Raw genomic sequence first — 15,428 nt, 5'->3', positions numbered from 1 at the left:
GAAAGAAAAGCTCCACCAACCAGGGCAAAGGGGGAAAAAGTGGGAGACAGGAACAGAAAACATCCAGAAGAGTTCAGTTGTATACAATGTATACATCCCAGCTCCTTCACACTGACCTACGGTAAGGTTAGTAGGAAGTGACTATAGTGCTTGGGGAACTGGGATGGGGTAGGCGCTAGAAAACAGACAGAAGCACCTCAAGAAACAGGCCGTGGTAAATGGCCTAGAAGTCCCCCTCTGAGAGTTGTCACAAGCACACAACCTGTGACTTTCTCACATTACTTCTTACATTAAACCCGGCACACATATGTGACTGAGCAATGAAAGAGGTTGGCTAAAAACTCACGTATTCAAATCGGTCTTTGCAGAGCTGAACCATCAAATGCAGAAAAACAAGGCCGGCAAACCAGAGGCACCACATCACCACCTCCTCCACAGTCTGGACATTCAGCACACCAAAAATGAAAATGAACTTGTAGAAAATAAAATTCCAAAACTTGTCTTTGAGATGCTAAAAAGAAAAGTGTGTAAAGGTGAGTTCCATCATACCGAGTCTACCTAAGAGATGTTAACATAACAAAAGCAAGCTTATGGAGCACTCCGCACAGAAGGCGAAGAAAAGAGATAGAGTAAGACAGCCCAAGTGATCTGTGAGCTGAAACTTGTGATCTGGAACAGCTAGGAAACTTCAGCCATTAAAAAGTAGTTGTATTAGCCTAGTCCTTATGTACTAAGAAGAAAAGTATTTTATTTTTTTTATTTATTTTTTTTTTTTTAAAGATTTATTTATTTATTACGTATACAGCATGTGTCCCTGCAGGCCAGAAGAGGGCACCAGATCTCATTACAGATGGTTGTGAGCCACCATGTGGTTGCTGGGAATTGAACTCGGGACCTCTGGAAGAGCAGTCGGTGCTCTTAACCACTGAGCCATCTCTCCAGCCCGGAAAGTATTTTATATTTACATGTACAGTAGAAAAGATCAGCAAGGGTTATCATATTATTTTAAAACTTCTGCACTCGCCGGGCGGTGGTGGCGCACGCCTTTAATCCCAGCACTCGGGAGGCAGAGCCAGGCGGATCTTTGTGAGTTCGAGGCCAGCCTGGTCTACAGAGTGAGATCCAGGAAAGGCGCAAAGCTACACAGAGAAACCCTGTCTCGAAAAACCAAAAAAAAAAAAAAAAAACTTCTGCACTCCGACTTAATCAACAATAGAAAAGATTAGACTTTCTAAAGAATCAAAACATTAAGCAGAGCTGGGGGATGGCTCACACACAATGTATACAACATGCTCACACATATACTCCACACAAGAAAATAATAAAAATTAAAATGTCACTTGCTAGTATGTAACCAATAAAATATTTTAAACAAGAAAAAATTTAAAACTATGTCTAGCCACACAGCTAAGTATGGTTGTGCCTGCCTGCAATCCCAGCACTTGGGAAGCCAGCAAGGGCTACACAGGACCCTGTCTCAAAAAACAAAAAAACAAATAAAATAAAATAAAAACACCACAACTAAAACCAAACCAAAACAAGATAAAAAATAAAATAATGTCCTTAATATTTATCTTTTTTCCTTTGTCCAATATAAAAATATTTTAATTTTTAACAGTTTTCTCTCACCTATTAGTGTGAGAATTTTACCAATGTAGGTAAATATTCTCTAGATATATCAGCATACTGACTTAATGGTAACAGGCGGACTCAAATCGTTTTTAATTTTCCCCTATCCAAAGAATATTTTATGAAGTTACATATACTTGAATGAGTTCCTACTTTAGCACTATTTACAGGAAGATTACAAAGGTCTTAGTATTTCTAATAGTCACCTGCTTTCTAAACAACTGTTAAGGTGTTCCAGAAGCAGTAGATTACGTTATTTCTTTGCTATATTATTTTTTAACTGTTTCATGTGTACAAATGTCTCCATATTATATCTGCACCACATGAGTGCCTGGTGCTCCCAGAGGTCAGAAGTGTTGGAACATCCAACATTGGAGTTACAGATGGTTGTGAGCCAGCATGTGGGTTCTGGGAATCAAACCCTGGTCTCCAGTCCTTATAATCTTTTTCAAATCAAAAACCTTCAGTTTTAAACATTGACACTTTCCTGGGGCAAGGGGACAACAAATAAGTTCTAGCTCTTACAGGTATTAAAATATCTGACTATACAGCTATTGATGGAGGTAGTAAGAATCTGGGTAAAGATAAGAATGAATGAATGACTTTTTTTTCTTTCTTTTGAGACAGGCTCTCTTTATGTAGCCCTAGATGTTCTGGAACTCACTATGTGGACTAGGCTGCCTCAAACTCAGAGATCCGCCTGTCTCTGCCTCCCAAGTACTGGGATTAAAGGCATGTGCCACCATGCCCAGCAAAAGCATGACTTCAAAATGGACTTTAATATATGATTTTTAAGGACTGTAAATACTTACAAATTTAAAATCAAGTTAAAGCTCAGAGTATGGTTATGGGGCACCTCTGATTCCAGCACTCAGAACTGGATGGCGGAAGCAATAGGGTCCTGAGTTTGAGGTCAATAAGACCCCAACACAAAGAATAGAATTAATTTGAGAATCTAAATAGGGCTCTGACTAGATACCTTGTGTTCAAAGAACAAAGCTAAGTTGGAAAAAAAAAAAAGAAGAGTCTCTTCTAGCTCTATCCACCACAAAGGCAGACCCCAGCAGCAATTCTACCTCTGCCCTTACACAGTGTATATATAGCTAGTGTGGACCCTGGTTCCAAACACCATGCCCCAACAGAGAAAGCCTAGAATCCTGGGTGAATGTCTGTTTCCTGGGCAGGGAAAGCAGGAGAACTTGACGTATTACCAGTTGTGATTCCTGGCTTTGCTACTGCACAACTGTGGGGTCCTTGACATTTCATGCTTCAGCTCCCCAAGCTATAAAATAAGTCTTAGTATAATAAGTATACTAAGTATATACTAAGTATACTTAGTATAATTCTGTGTCTCACAGAATAGGTGGTGAATTAAGTGACTTAATGCTTAACTGCTTTTTCTTTTTCTTTTTCTTTTCATTTGTTTGTTTGTTTGTTTGTTTGTTTGTTGAGACAGGGTTTCCCTGTGTAGACCTGGCTGTCCTGGAATTCGCTCTGGAGACCATGCTGGCCTCGAACTCACAGAGGCCAGCCTGCCTCTGCCTCCCGAGTGTTGGGATTAAAGGCGTGACCACCACCGCCCGGCCTGTAATGTGCTTTTTAAAATGCCATAATAGGCATTAAATGTTTTAAATATATTTAAAATAAAAAACTCTCTGGCTGGCGAGAAGCTCAGTGCTTATAAGCATTTGCTGCCCTTACAGAGGACACTACTTTACCACCCACATGGTGGCAGCTAGCAACCCTCTGTCATCTATGACTCCAGTTCTAGGGGATCCAATTCCTTCTTCTAGCCTCCATGGGCACCAGGCACGCAAATGGCACACTTATATACATGTAGGTAAGACACTCGTATACATACAAAATCTTTAAAAACACACAGAGAGAGAAACTAAACACCCTCTCACTGCTCTAAGGCTCTACTTCACTTTTATCTTTATTCCACCCTAGGTGGTCAGTGTCTCTGCCTCTAAGGTTAGCCTTATTTCTTAAACTTTAAGCACCCATGGAGCGAATCTATGTCAATTCTTGGAGTCTTAAATCAAAATAGTTCTTTTTTTGTTGTTGTTTGTTTTTTGGGACAGAGTTTCTCTAACAGTCCTGGCTGTCCTGGAACTCGCTCTGTAGACCAGGCTGGTCTCAAACTCAAGAGATCCACCTGCCTCTGCCTCCCAAGTGCTGGATTTAAAGGTATGTGCCATCACTGCTTGGCTCTCAAAATAGTTCATAATAAATGCTACTACTGGGTGGCATTAATAATAAAATAAGCCAACAAAGAACAGCATAAAAGATGTGTTCTATACTGAAAAGGCTGAGCTGGGTTAACAGCAAAAGTTTCAAATGCTTGAGGGTAATGTTTCCTGCAAACTGTGACCTGATACCAGACATGTTAGAGAAAACAAAGAACTGAAGGCCAAGTGCAGCCACTCAGCTTGCCACAGCCTGGTCCACTTCCAACTCAGAAAGACCCAAAGCTTCGAAGAAGAGGAGATTTTGAAGGAATTTTGAAGAATGAAGTATCAAAAGGAGCTTCTGAGCCAGAAGTAGCGATAATTCCAGCACTGGGTACTAAGACGTGAGGACCGCGGAGTTTAGTGGCAGCCTGGTATACAGAGCAAGTTCCAGACCTGCAGAACTACACAGCAAGGTCCTGTCTCAACAAATCAGAATCATGAAGAACCAGTTATAACGGGACAGACGGGCTCCCTGAGAACAATGAAACAAAGATCAAGGCTAACATTTCTGGTTCTATCACTGCGCTCTGACTACTCACGAAGATGTCCTTGCTCTTGGAAAACAGACTCTCAAGTTCCAGGGTAAAACTGTATGATGTTCACTACTTAATTCCAAATGGACAAGAAAATCTGTGTAAATAAGAAGTGAGTCTGAGGACTAACTAGGAAGGCAGCTCAGCCCTACAAGCACTTATGACTAAGTCTCGCTCAGGAAGAGCCCCCAGCTGAAAAATTAAGGAGGAGAAATAGGGGGAGACACTTAAAATTCTGCTCTGGCCTCCGTATGTGCCAAGTACAGGTGAGTGCACTCATTCATATATGCAACACACACACACACACACACACACACGCACGCACGCACGCACGCACGCGTAACACTAGAAAGTGAAATTACACCAAATATAATAGTGTTTTTAAAGTTTCTTTCTTTTTTTTAAGATTTATTTATTTATTATGTATACAGCATCATGACTGCAGGCCAGAAGAGGGCACCAGATCTCATTACAGATGGTTGTGAGCCACCATGTGGTTGCTGGGAATTGAACTCAGGACCTCTGGAAGAGCAGTCAGTGCTCTTAACCTCTGAGCCATCTCTCCAGCCCCTAAAGTTTCTTTACATTTATCTGTTCACTTACCTGTCTCTCACTCACTCGAAGAGGACCAAACACAATACACTGGATAAGCTTAGCCACCAACATCAAAACACAGCAGGCAGTATTCACCAGAACCTGTAAACACATCAAAGAAACAAGTTTAGTTCTGGGGAAAAACAAACACAGTGTAAGGTTTCCTCTGGGGAATTAGGCCGTCCTTCCCAGAGCTGGAGCCCTTCTGGTTTCCCCAGTGCAAAGCCGGGCTATCAAAGCTACACAGGGATGGGACAGGGGGTACCCTCCAGCAGGCCACCCTCTTCACACCCCTGCCCAGGGGGTACCTTCCAGGAGGCCACCCTCCTCACACCCCTGCCCAGGGGGTACCCTCCAGCAGGCCACCCTCCTCACACCCCTGCCCAGGGGGTACCCTCCAGCAGGCCACCCTCCTCACACCCCTGCCCAGGGGGTACCCTCCAGCAGGCCACCCTCCTCACACCCCTGCCCAGGGGGTACCCTCCAGCAGGCCACCCTCCTCACACCCCTGCCCAGGGGGTACCCTCCAGCAGGCCACCCTCCTCACACCCCTGCCCAGGGGGTACCCTCCAGCAGGCCACCCTCCTCACACCCCTGCCCAGGGGGTGCCCTCCCAGCAGGCTACCCTCCTCACACCCCTGCCCAGGGTACCCTCCAGCAGGTTACCCTCCTCACACCCCTGCCCAGGGGGTACACTCCAGCAGGCCACCTTCCTCACACCCTTGCCCAGAGGGTACCCTCCAGCAGGCCACCTTCCCTTCAGACTTGACGGGACGCTACAAAAACTCTGCATTGTCTCTGTAAAACTGTATGTACCAAGCTTGGCATGATGCCACACACCTGGAATCCACACACTAGGAAAGCTGGGGCAGGAGGACTGAAAGCCCAGTCCAGACACCGTCTCAATCAATCAATCAATCACCACACAAAGTATGTCCCTCATGAACATTTAGGTAGCCGTCATCATGACAGAACTCAAATATGCTGCCCCAACAAGCAAGGGAGGGTAGGAGGACTTCCAGAAAAAGTCAGGTAATAGAAACCAGTGTCAAAACCAAGGCCTTCTTCCATATGCTAAGAAAACTGTCTTCTTTAAAATAATGAAGAAATGGTATTTTCCGACCTAACCAGCAAATGGAGCAAGTCATCTTTCCCTCACTTTGGCTCCTGTCATTGTTTGAGACAGATTCTCATGTACCCCAGACTGGTCTTGAGCTTCTTAGTCTCCTACCTAGGATGACAGGCGTGTGTCACCATGCCCACCTGGCTGTCCCTCTACTTTCAAAAGCAAATCATAACGGGGGGGGGGGGGGGGGGGTGAGGGAGAAAAGGGGAGAGGTGAGGGAATATGATGACGCCCTCACATCTCTCCAGGTTCCTCTGTATCTCCCACCATCTCTCCTGTGGTAGAGCACATACTGACAGCCCTAACTCAACACAAAAAGATTAAATCATGTTTAGTTCTATTCTGTTGCCTAAAATGGGGCCAAGAAGATATTTTTAAAGGATTAAAATAAAAATAGTTCCACTGGGGGAAAGAACTGTTTGGTATCAAAGGATTTGGTATTTAAATCCTTCGATTAATCAGGTGGGGGAAAATAGTTCATCAAAAATCCTACAGCCTTTGACTCCTTATATACCCAGCACTTCAGAGGCAGAGGCAGGCAGGTTTCTCTGAGTTTTCTGTCTGTCTGGTCTACAGAGCAGAGTTCCAGGCCAGCATGGCTACAAACAAAACAAAACAAACCCCAGAATCATAAGGAACTTTCAGTTTGGTCCCAGCACACAGGGTGGGCAGCTCACAGCTGCCTTAAACTCTAGGTCTAGCCTCCATGGCCACATGCACACATGAGTACTTAATACAAAATAAAATCTTTATAAAAAGGAGAGATGGCTCAGCAGTTAAGAGCACCGGCTACTCTTCTAGAGGACCTGGGTTCAATTCCCAGCATCCATGTGGTGTCCCACAACTGCCAGTCTCATAGCCAACACCCTTCATTTTACACACACACACACACACACACACACACACACACACACACGTACACAGATGTACCATACATGCAGGTAGAACACCCATACACCTATAAAATAAAAATAAATAAAATCTCAAATAAAATTCTAAATAAAATTTTTTTTCAGAGACCTGACAATACTCACATTTAAGGTGCCGAAGTAAACTTATAAAAGGTGCTCCTCCCTTGTATTCTGCCAATCAATGAGGGCTTCAGTCATATAAATTAGAAGTAATGGCACACAAAACCACAACCCTCATACCAAATCTCTCTTCACCAGGCAAACAGGGTATTTTTAAAAATCAATGAAAACCCCCCAGCTTAACTGCAACACGTTTATTAAAAAAGGGTTCTTCCTGGTTTACATATCATCATGTGAGTTTAAAAAAACACAAATGCAATACATTCAGTAAGTGCTCCAGGAACAGGAGAAAGGTAGAAAATGAAGATCTTGACCCTGAACTCAGAAACCAAACTTAGAGTCTCTCATTCCTTCTCTATCCCAGACAGCACCTTTGTACCTCTGCCACACAACGAAACTTAGTTTTACCACTTTCAGTTAAGCTTTTTGAAGTTTTTGACTTAAAGAAAGTATGTATAGAAAGTTTCTTTGAAGGGCTGGAAAGATGGCTCAGCAGTTGGGAGCACGTCCTCCTCTACCCCAAGGCAGTTCCGTTCCCAGCAACCACATGCTGGTTCACAACCACTGTTAACTTCAGCTTCGGGGGATCCAACACCCCCTGGTCTCTACCGCACCTGCACTCACCTCCCCCACACACACGAATTTTCTTTAGTCTTTTTTGAAAAGTTCAATTTATACTCTCTCCCACCTCCAACAGCAAAAGTCTCTCATAATCCCATCAACCCATAGATAAACATTTCTATTTTAATCCAAATGAGATCTGAAAATCAGTGTGTCTAAGTAAAACGGGGCTTGAAAAAGCCTATGGAACCATTCCTGGTGACAGACTTCTCATCGAGCTACATGAGAGGCAGAAGCAGGAGGGCTGCAAGTTCAGGGCCAGCCTGGGCTACTTAACCAGACCCTGATTCAAAGAACAGAGAGAGGGGAGGGGAAGGGAAAAGGAAGGGGAGAAGAAAGGAGATAACCACTAGGAAGAAAATGTATTTAAAAAGAAATGACCTTCACAAGCAAAGGAAACCAACAAAGAATTGGAAGAACTAACATTGTTTAAAGGTTCTGAACAGTGCTTTACTGGAATACTTTAATGATTATTAACAACAGACTAGTCTACATCTAGTTATAGGACAAAGTCTTGGGGCTGGAGAGATGGTTCAGTGGTTAAAAGCACTTGTTGCTCTTGCAAGGACCCACTTAGTTTCCAGCACCCATAGAATGGTTCACAGCCACCGGGAACCCCTGTTCCAGAGAATCTAAATGCCTTCTTCTGCCCTCCAAACACACCAGGCATGCATTGGTACATATTTATATATGCTGGCAAAACATTCATACCCATAAAATAAGTCTTAAAATTTTAAAGAAAAAAGCCTTAACTTCACAAGTATTGTGTCATTCTAATAAATACAGTAATTTCTCCATCTCAGCTGAAACTGTAACGATTGAGCCAAGCATGGCTGCCCAGGTCTACAGTCCTGTCAGTTGGGGGGAAGGGGGGCTGAGGCACAAACACTGGCAAGGAGAACAGGCAGCCAGAGCTGTCTCCAAAACCAGAAAAGAAAAAGAAACAAATCAAAACAAGTGTCCCTAACTGGAGCATTCCTTCTTTACAGTCAATGTCAAATCGGATCCCTCCAGGTACTGTGACACTCTTGCAGAATTGACACTTCAAGTCCCAGAGCTATGGAACAAACGAGAACCATAAAATCAAAGCTTAGCCAGCACTCGGGAGGAAGAGGCAGTCGGATCTCTGAGTTCGAGGCCAGCCTGGTACAGAGTGAGTTCCAGGACAGGAACCTGGAAACCTTGTCTCAAAAAACAGCAAACTAACAAAAACCCCAGCAGCTTAGTTGCAGTAAGCCTGATCTGAGCAACTGCTTCCTTCACTGAGACAACAGTGGAGAGCTGTTTTAATATTTTATCTATACAGCTACTAATTTTTTCTCATAGGCAGAATCCAAACAAGCTAAAAGGGTTCACCTGTATAACAGCAGAAAACAGAGCGCTCATGTCCATCACTGAAGACTTACTTCACTAGACAAACACACATCCAGTGGATCCACATGAGGCCCTAACATCAGCCCAGGAAGGGATATGTAATTGGTATGTCAAGGTAACTTTAGATAAAAGCTCAAAGGAGCGTCCAGACCATGGAGGCAGGTGTGTGTGTGTGTGTGTGTGTGTGTGTGTGTGTGTGTGTGTGTGTGTACGCGCGCGCAGGTATGAAACAGAAAGAATATGTTCACATGGATACACGTGTAATGCACAGAAATGAACAGTGTAAACTACTTGAGACAATGTGGATGTTACGTAGGTTCCCACTACAAGTCAGCACCAGTTACAAGAAGCTGCCAACCGGAAACAGGTGGAGGGAGACTGACTTTCACTGTCTATCACTTCTGTTTCCTTTGGCCTTTGAACTATGAACTTGTAGAATCTGTCTTTAAAATTTTTAAGTTAGAACTGACCTGACCAGTTCTGAAATTCCTTTTCTCACCACATGTGGCACAGGAGTAACAAACCGAAGATGGCTGTCACCAGGTACAAGTCAGCCTGGGCGCCACACCTGGAGCAGTAAGAGCTTCAAAGCTTTCTCACCTCCCTCCTCACAGCAGGGCTACCTCCGGGTTCCATCCCACCCTCTCAATCTCCCCCCCCCCCCCCCCCCGGGAAGTCAGAAGATTTGCCTAGGTCAGGGAGCACTTTGCAGACCTGACCCTCCTCCCCACACAACACTGAGCCTTACATACCTGTCCCCCACCCCAATTCTCTGCTTAAGACCCTTGCCATCTCCCAGGGCTGAGTGTCCCCACAGCACTGCTTTCTCCTGCCTCCAAACCCCACTGGGTTTTCTGTGTGTATGTAGTTTGCCTTATTTACATATGAGTCATTTTAGGGTAGGGGGAAAGTGTTGCTCACAGCTGTCTTCCACAGTGTGAGAAGAGCATCTCTGAAGGGTTTCGACCTGGGTGTGCTAATACAAACCCTCCTGCAATACTAATTGTGTTCTACAAAGGCACGTTCTGGAGAGCCTAATAAACAAAATAATAACGAGTAAGGTTCCCAACCGACCAAGGACCATTCTTGTCGATCCAGCTTGACCTGGGCAGTGGTGCATTTTTGTTTTTATTGGGGGGGGGGAAATAAATGCCTAGGAGTGGGGTTCAAAAAGCATCCATAAAGGCCCACCACACAGTCACTCAATGTTACCCGTCAGGCCACAGGGGAGGTGCTTTGGGAGTGCTGAAGCACAAAGTGCTAGATGATAAAGAAAAAAAGAAAAGAAAAAGAAATTCGGTGCGCACAAGAAAGGTCTGGGCAGCCACCGTACAACCAAAATGAGCATGCCAAAACTCCAGAAGAGAGGGAAGAAAAACTGCATCGAGTTCAACTGAGAAATAAGGACTGGGGTGGGGGTGGGGGGGGATGATCAATCTGCATGCAGCAAGACCATAGGAAGAAAAAAAAATTCTTAAAAACAATTCTCAGAAAAACCAAAAAAAGGCCTTAGGTAATGTTTTATGAAGCGGTATTAACCTTGGAAGCGGTATTAACCTTGGAATTTGAACACGGGTTTTGCAAGAAGAAACTTACGAAAAAAAAAATCATTAAACAATACTACTGGCTGTTCTGGCGATGCAGTAGTGGTTCCTGTTGAAAATCCTGCTATCTGAGACTTGAAACAATGCATCAAGAACTACACTATACAGTCTTCGTATTTGTCAAAAGCAGTCGTCACATAATTCTAAATTCTTATCCTTTAATTCAAGTGCAACGAGATTGGAAATTAAGATGCGAATTGAATTCTTTCTCTCCTCCCTTCTTTGGTAAAGAACAGCTCATCTTTACACAGGAGTGGGGAAATGCGAACTTCACCCTTCACCGCCTTCTATTAAACTATTTACCAAAGGACCAGGAGGCTTAATCTACAGCCCCCGGAGTTCACAAATCCCACTGCTTCCTGATGAAGCACAGTGGGAATAATTATAACAAATGAGTTGCATATAATTCTACAAACTTAGAAGATTAACCCCTCAGTCATTTACAGCCTACTCTAGGCGCCAAGCGAGAACTCGGGAGGAGATAAGATCCCACAAGCCATAGTAAATCCAAGTGACACATTTTAAATCCTGGAGCAGCTTTTCACATTTCTGAGGGTTTAGAGAAGACGCATTCAAGTGCAGGTCGGAGCAAGATCTCCTCCGCTCTGCCCAAGCCTGAAATGATGTAATAAACGAAGACAGTACTTGTGCCTGGTGAACGCTGCTTATCTCGCACGGGCAGAACTAGAAACCTTGTTTAAAAATGGATCGCTAAACCGAGTAATCGAGTTCAAAGGAGGCGCTGCCACGCCGATCAGAATGTTTTGCTGCCTTCAACCATCAAAGGGAACAGCCACCAACCATCAGGTAAAAGGAAAAGGACGCAGCTGGTTTGTTTGCTTCGTTAAATAGCGCCCACGGGAGGGTAATCCATTACCAAATAGCAACGTTTCAAAGTTGTCTTGTTGAGAGAATGACTGTCCCAACCCGTTCAAATGCTTAAAATGTCCCCCCCCGACTCTCTTCATCGAGAACTCGCCCACCACATCGCCCAGCTGGACGCCACTCCGCTGCCCTGCAGTCCGCGGGGGCCCGAGCGCCCTTCCCTCGGCCCTTCTCCCCGGAGGCCCGACCCCTTCCTTCCCTCCGCGGCTCGCAGTGCTCGCAGTGCTCGCAGCGCCCGCAGCGCCGCCCGGCCTCCGGCCCCACGCGAGGTGTCAGCCCCCCGGCCTCCTCAGCCCGGGTCAGGGCCCGGCCACGCCCCCCGCGGAGAAAGGGTGACATGGCGGCCCCCGCCCGCCCGCCCCCGCGCCCGGCCCGCGGCCTCGCTCACCCACACGAACAGGCTGTCCGACAGCAGGTACTGGGCCACCTCGCGGGCCCGGGGGCCGCCGGCGGCCAGGCGCGACGGCACGAGCGCCTCGGGCTGCAGCGGGGCCGTTAGCGGCTCCGGCTCGCCCGACCCGGCCTGCGGCTGGCTGAGGGCGCGGTAGGCGCTGACGATGGTGCCGAGCAAGGCCAGGCCGCTGAGGCCCGTGTAGGTGCGGAGGCTGGGCCACGGGAAGCGCTCGAGGAAGAGCAGCGGCATGGCGGCGGCGGCGGGCTCCGGCGCCCGGGCCTCCCCGCGCTGCGGCCAGGCGCCTGCGGCGGCCTCGCGAACGGCGCCCACGGGCTCTGGCGTCGCTGCTGCCGCCGCCGCTGCCGCTGCCGCCGCCGCCGCCGCGCCGGGCCGGGCCGGGCCGCTCCTGGCTGCTCGCGCCGCTCCGCCCCGCGCCGCTCCCGCTGCTGCCCCTGCCGGCGCGGAAGAGCCTCGGCGGACTCGGGGCGGGCCGCCGCCCCTAGCGGGACGCGGGCGGGACGGGCGCGGGGGCGCGGCCTTCGTCCCCCGCCCCCAGCGGGCGCGCCGCAGCCTCGCGGGCGCAGGACCCGGCCTAGGGCCCCGCGTCCCGGCCCCCTGCAGCATCCTTGGCGACCCTGGGCCCCACTGACGCCGCCGCCTCGCCCCAGCGGGACTCTGGAGTGAGCCCGGCCCGTGGGCAATGACGGCAGGCCTGTGTGCGTGGTCAGGCGGCAGGGCGCGGTACCCAGGCCCCGGGCCCCTGGCCCCTTGTTCCTCCCGGGCAAAGCAGGTAAACCCGTCCCACCACCTTGTGGACTAGCGGCTTCCGTGGTGTCCCTAAAGGGGGACATGATGCTTAGGAAATAATAGAAGCCTTGAGCACCTCTTTAATCAAGTCTTAAGTCTCTGTTTACAAATAGCCGCGAGTAGACTATTTTTTAAAACGGAGCCAATTTAACAGGAAATAAAAATATGTTACAAGTAGAATGTAAAATGGTGCTGAGCTTCTTGGAAAATGCCTGTTCCTCAAAGCTAAACCAGAGAGTGACCATTTGACCTGGCAGTTACCTGGCTAAACATCTAAGAGAAATGAAAACATATACCCACACAAAACTCCTACACAGAGGTTGAGAGTAGCATTATTCGTAATAACCCAGAGGAGGTAAGCTCCAGTGGAATATAGTATTTGGAAATGAAGTACGGATATATGCTACAGTAAGAGAGAATGTTGAAGATATGCCTGAGTCAAGCCACACACGAGTATCTAAATACTATGTGATCCCACTGATAAGGCAAATACATGGAATGTAAAATAATAACTGTAGAGTAAATGAGAGAACTGGAGGTGACAGGTTGGGTTACCAGTTTCCTGAAGTGGTGATGTTCTCAAATTTGCTGTTATACACCTATTACTACACCAAAAGACACTGAATCATACACTATAAATACACCTCTATATGTGAAGTACATAAAATAACATGGGGTACATTCTTTTTAGTCATTATATTCCTAAGCCATGTAATAGTGCCTATCCCAGAATGTATGTTCTGTAAGTAGCTGGTGGATTTTCCAAATTTTCTAAAGGTGCTAAATTGCCTTTAAAGTATTTTTTTATGCCAAATACAGATTTTGTTTTGTTTTTTGATAGATTTTGTTTTGTTTTTCCAAGACAAGGTTTCTCTGTGTAGCCTTGGCTGTCCTGGAACTCACTCTGTAGACCAGGCTGGCCTTGAACTCAGAGATCCACCTGCCTCTCCCTACTCAGTACTGAGATTAAAAGGTGTGTGCCACCACTATCCAGCTCTGTTTCTAATTATAGTAGTCTACAGATTTTTTTTTAATCTGAAAATTAACCAGCATTTTGTAATAATTCTTAAAAATGCCTTGTCGGGCTGGAGAAATGGCTCAGATGTTAAGAGCACTGGCTGATCTTCCAGAGGTCATGAGTTCAAGTCCCAGCAACCACATGGTGGCACACAACCATCTGTAATGAGATCTATCCTGCAGGCAGAACATTGTGTACATAGTAAATAAATAAAAATTTTCTTAAAAAAAGCCACCTTGTCAAAGGGCTTCATATGCTTACGCTCTCTTTGGTTCTCTCCCCAGTCATTCGCAAGATGGCTGAGCAGCAGATAATGCATGTGCTTCAAAGCCTGACAACCCCAGTTTGATTTCCAGAACTCCCAGAAGTTATCCTCTGACTTCCATAGCATGTGCACACGTGCACATGCGTGTAAAAATAAAACACTGAGTGTCATGGAAGAGTCATTTAAGATGTGTTACATTCCTTTACGCTGTGGAATATTTGTTTTAATGATGCAAAGATGTGTTGCATCCATGTTGCATTTGTTATACTCTGGAAGCTGTGTTACTTTACCTGCCTAAAACACCTGACGGGTCTAATAAAGAGCTGAACGGCCACTAGCTCGGCAGGAGAGAGAAATAGGTGGGGCTTTGGACAGAGAGACTAAATAGGAGGAGAAATCTAGGAAAGAGAGCGAGAAGTGAGAAAAGGAGGACGCCCGCCAGAGGCCAGCCACCCAGCCACCCAGCCACCCAGCCACCCAGCCACCCAGCCACCCAAAGTAAGAAGAAAGATATGTAGAATAAAGAAAGGTAAAAAGCACTGGGCAGTGGTGGCACACGCCTTTAATCCCAGCACTCAGGAGGCAGAGCCAGGTGGATCTCTGTGAGTTCGAGGCCAGCCTGGGCTATAGAGTGAGTTCTAGGATAGGGGTGGCAGGCCCCCAAAGAGGAAAAAACAACAAAACAAAACTACAACTGAGCCTTAACACTATTGTCCAAATATTGGAAAGCTTTATTCTGAAGAAATAAGGATGGTAAATTTCCAGGGGAGTGTTCTACTTCACAAGGTCAGATGTGAGTCACCATGATTTTTAAGCCATACTCATATATGATTCACATCCAATCTAAGCCACAACAGTAATATTAGATAACCAACTTGTCCTTTCATATTGCCAGTAACAGAGCTGCCTTTTTTTAAAGACTTATTTATTTATTATATATACAGTATTCTATCTGCACACTAGAAGTAGTCACCAGATCTCATTAGGTGGTTGTGAACTACTATGTGGCTGCTGGGAATTGAACTCAGGACCTCTGAAAGAGCAGTCAGTGCTCTTAACCTCTGAGCCATCTCTCCAGCCCAGAGCTGCCTTTTTAATCTCAGAAGCATAGGCTTTCTGAAAATCCAACATGCATAACAGATGAAATTAATCCAACCCAAGCTGCATTTTAAAAGAATGCAAAAGACTTTGAATGGTCTTTGGGTTGGTTGTTTGTGTGTTTTTTTTCTATTTACTAGAATAGTCATTGTTCTGTTCCTTTTCCCCTCAAAAAAGTGCTGTGCACCTCATCCTTCTGGCAAGGACCTGTTTGA

General features: G+C 46.1%; 1 protein-coding gene and 1 long non-coding RNA gene across 2 annotated transcripts in view; one reads left to right on the top strand and one right to left on the bottom strand.

Annotated features, from left to right (window-relative positions):
- The window catches only part of Amfr (autocrine motility factor receptor), a 45,270-nt gene extending 32,933 nt beyond the window's left edge, over positions 1-12,337 (bottom strand). The window contains exons 1-3 of the mRNA XM_052727407.1: positions 12,020-12,337; positions 5,000-5,092; positions 347-511 (exon numbers count right to left, since the gene is read on the bottom strand). Of these exons, the coding sequence (XP_052583367.1) occupies positions 347-511; positions 5,000-5,092; positions 12,020-12,274 (513 nt within the window). The 5' untranslated portion in view covers positions 12,275-12,337. The remainder of the gene's footprint in view (positions 1-346; positions 512-4,999; positions 5,093-12,019) is intronic.
- A 213-nt stretch (positions 12,338-12,550) lies between these two features.
- On the top strand, positions 12,551-14,296 carry LOC128103233 (uncharacterized). The gene is made up of 2 exons (XR_008215658.1): positions 12,551-12,815; positions 14,135-14,296. It is a non-coding gene; the product is annotated as an uncharacterized LOC128103233 (long non-coding RNA).
- Positions 14,297-15,428: the final 1,132 nt, after the last annotated feature.

This window comes from Peromyscus californicus, unplaced genomic scaffold, assembly GCF_007827085.1.
Source record: "Peromyscus californicus insignis strain IS unplaced genomic scaffold, ASM782708v3 Scaffold_8__1_contigs__length_139910024, whole genome shotgun sequence".
Taxonomy (NCBI): domain Eukaryota; kingdom Metazoa; phylum Chordata; class Mammalia; order Rodentia; family Cricetidae; genus Peromyscus; species Peromyscus californicus.
Note: the sequence above shows the minus strand (reverse complement) of the source record. Positions and strands in the feature narration are given on the sequence as shown.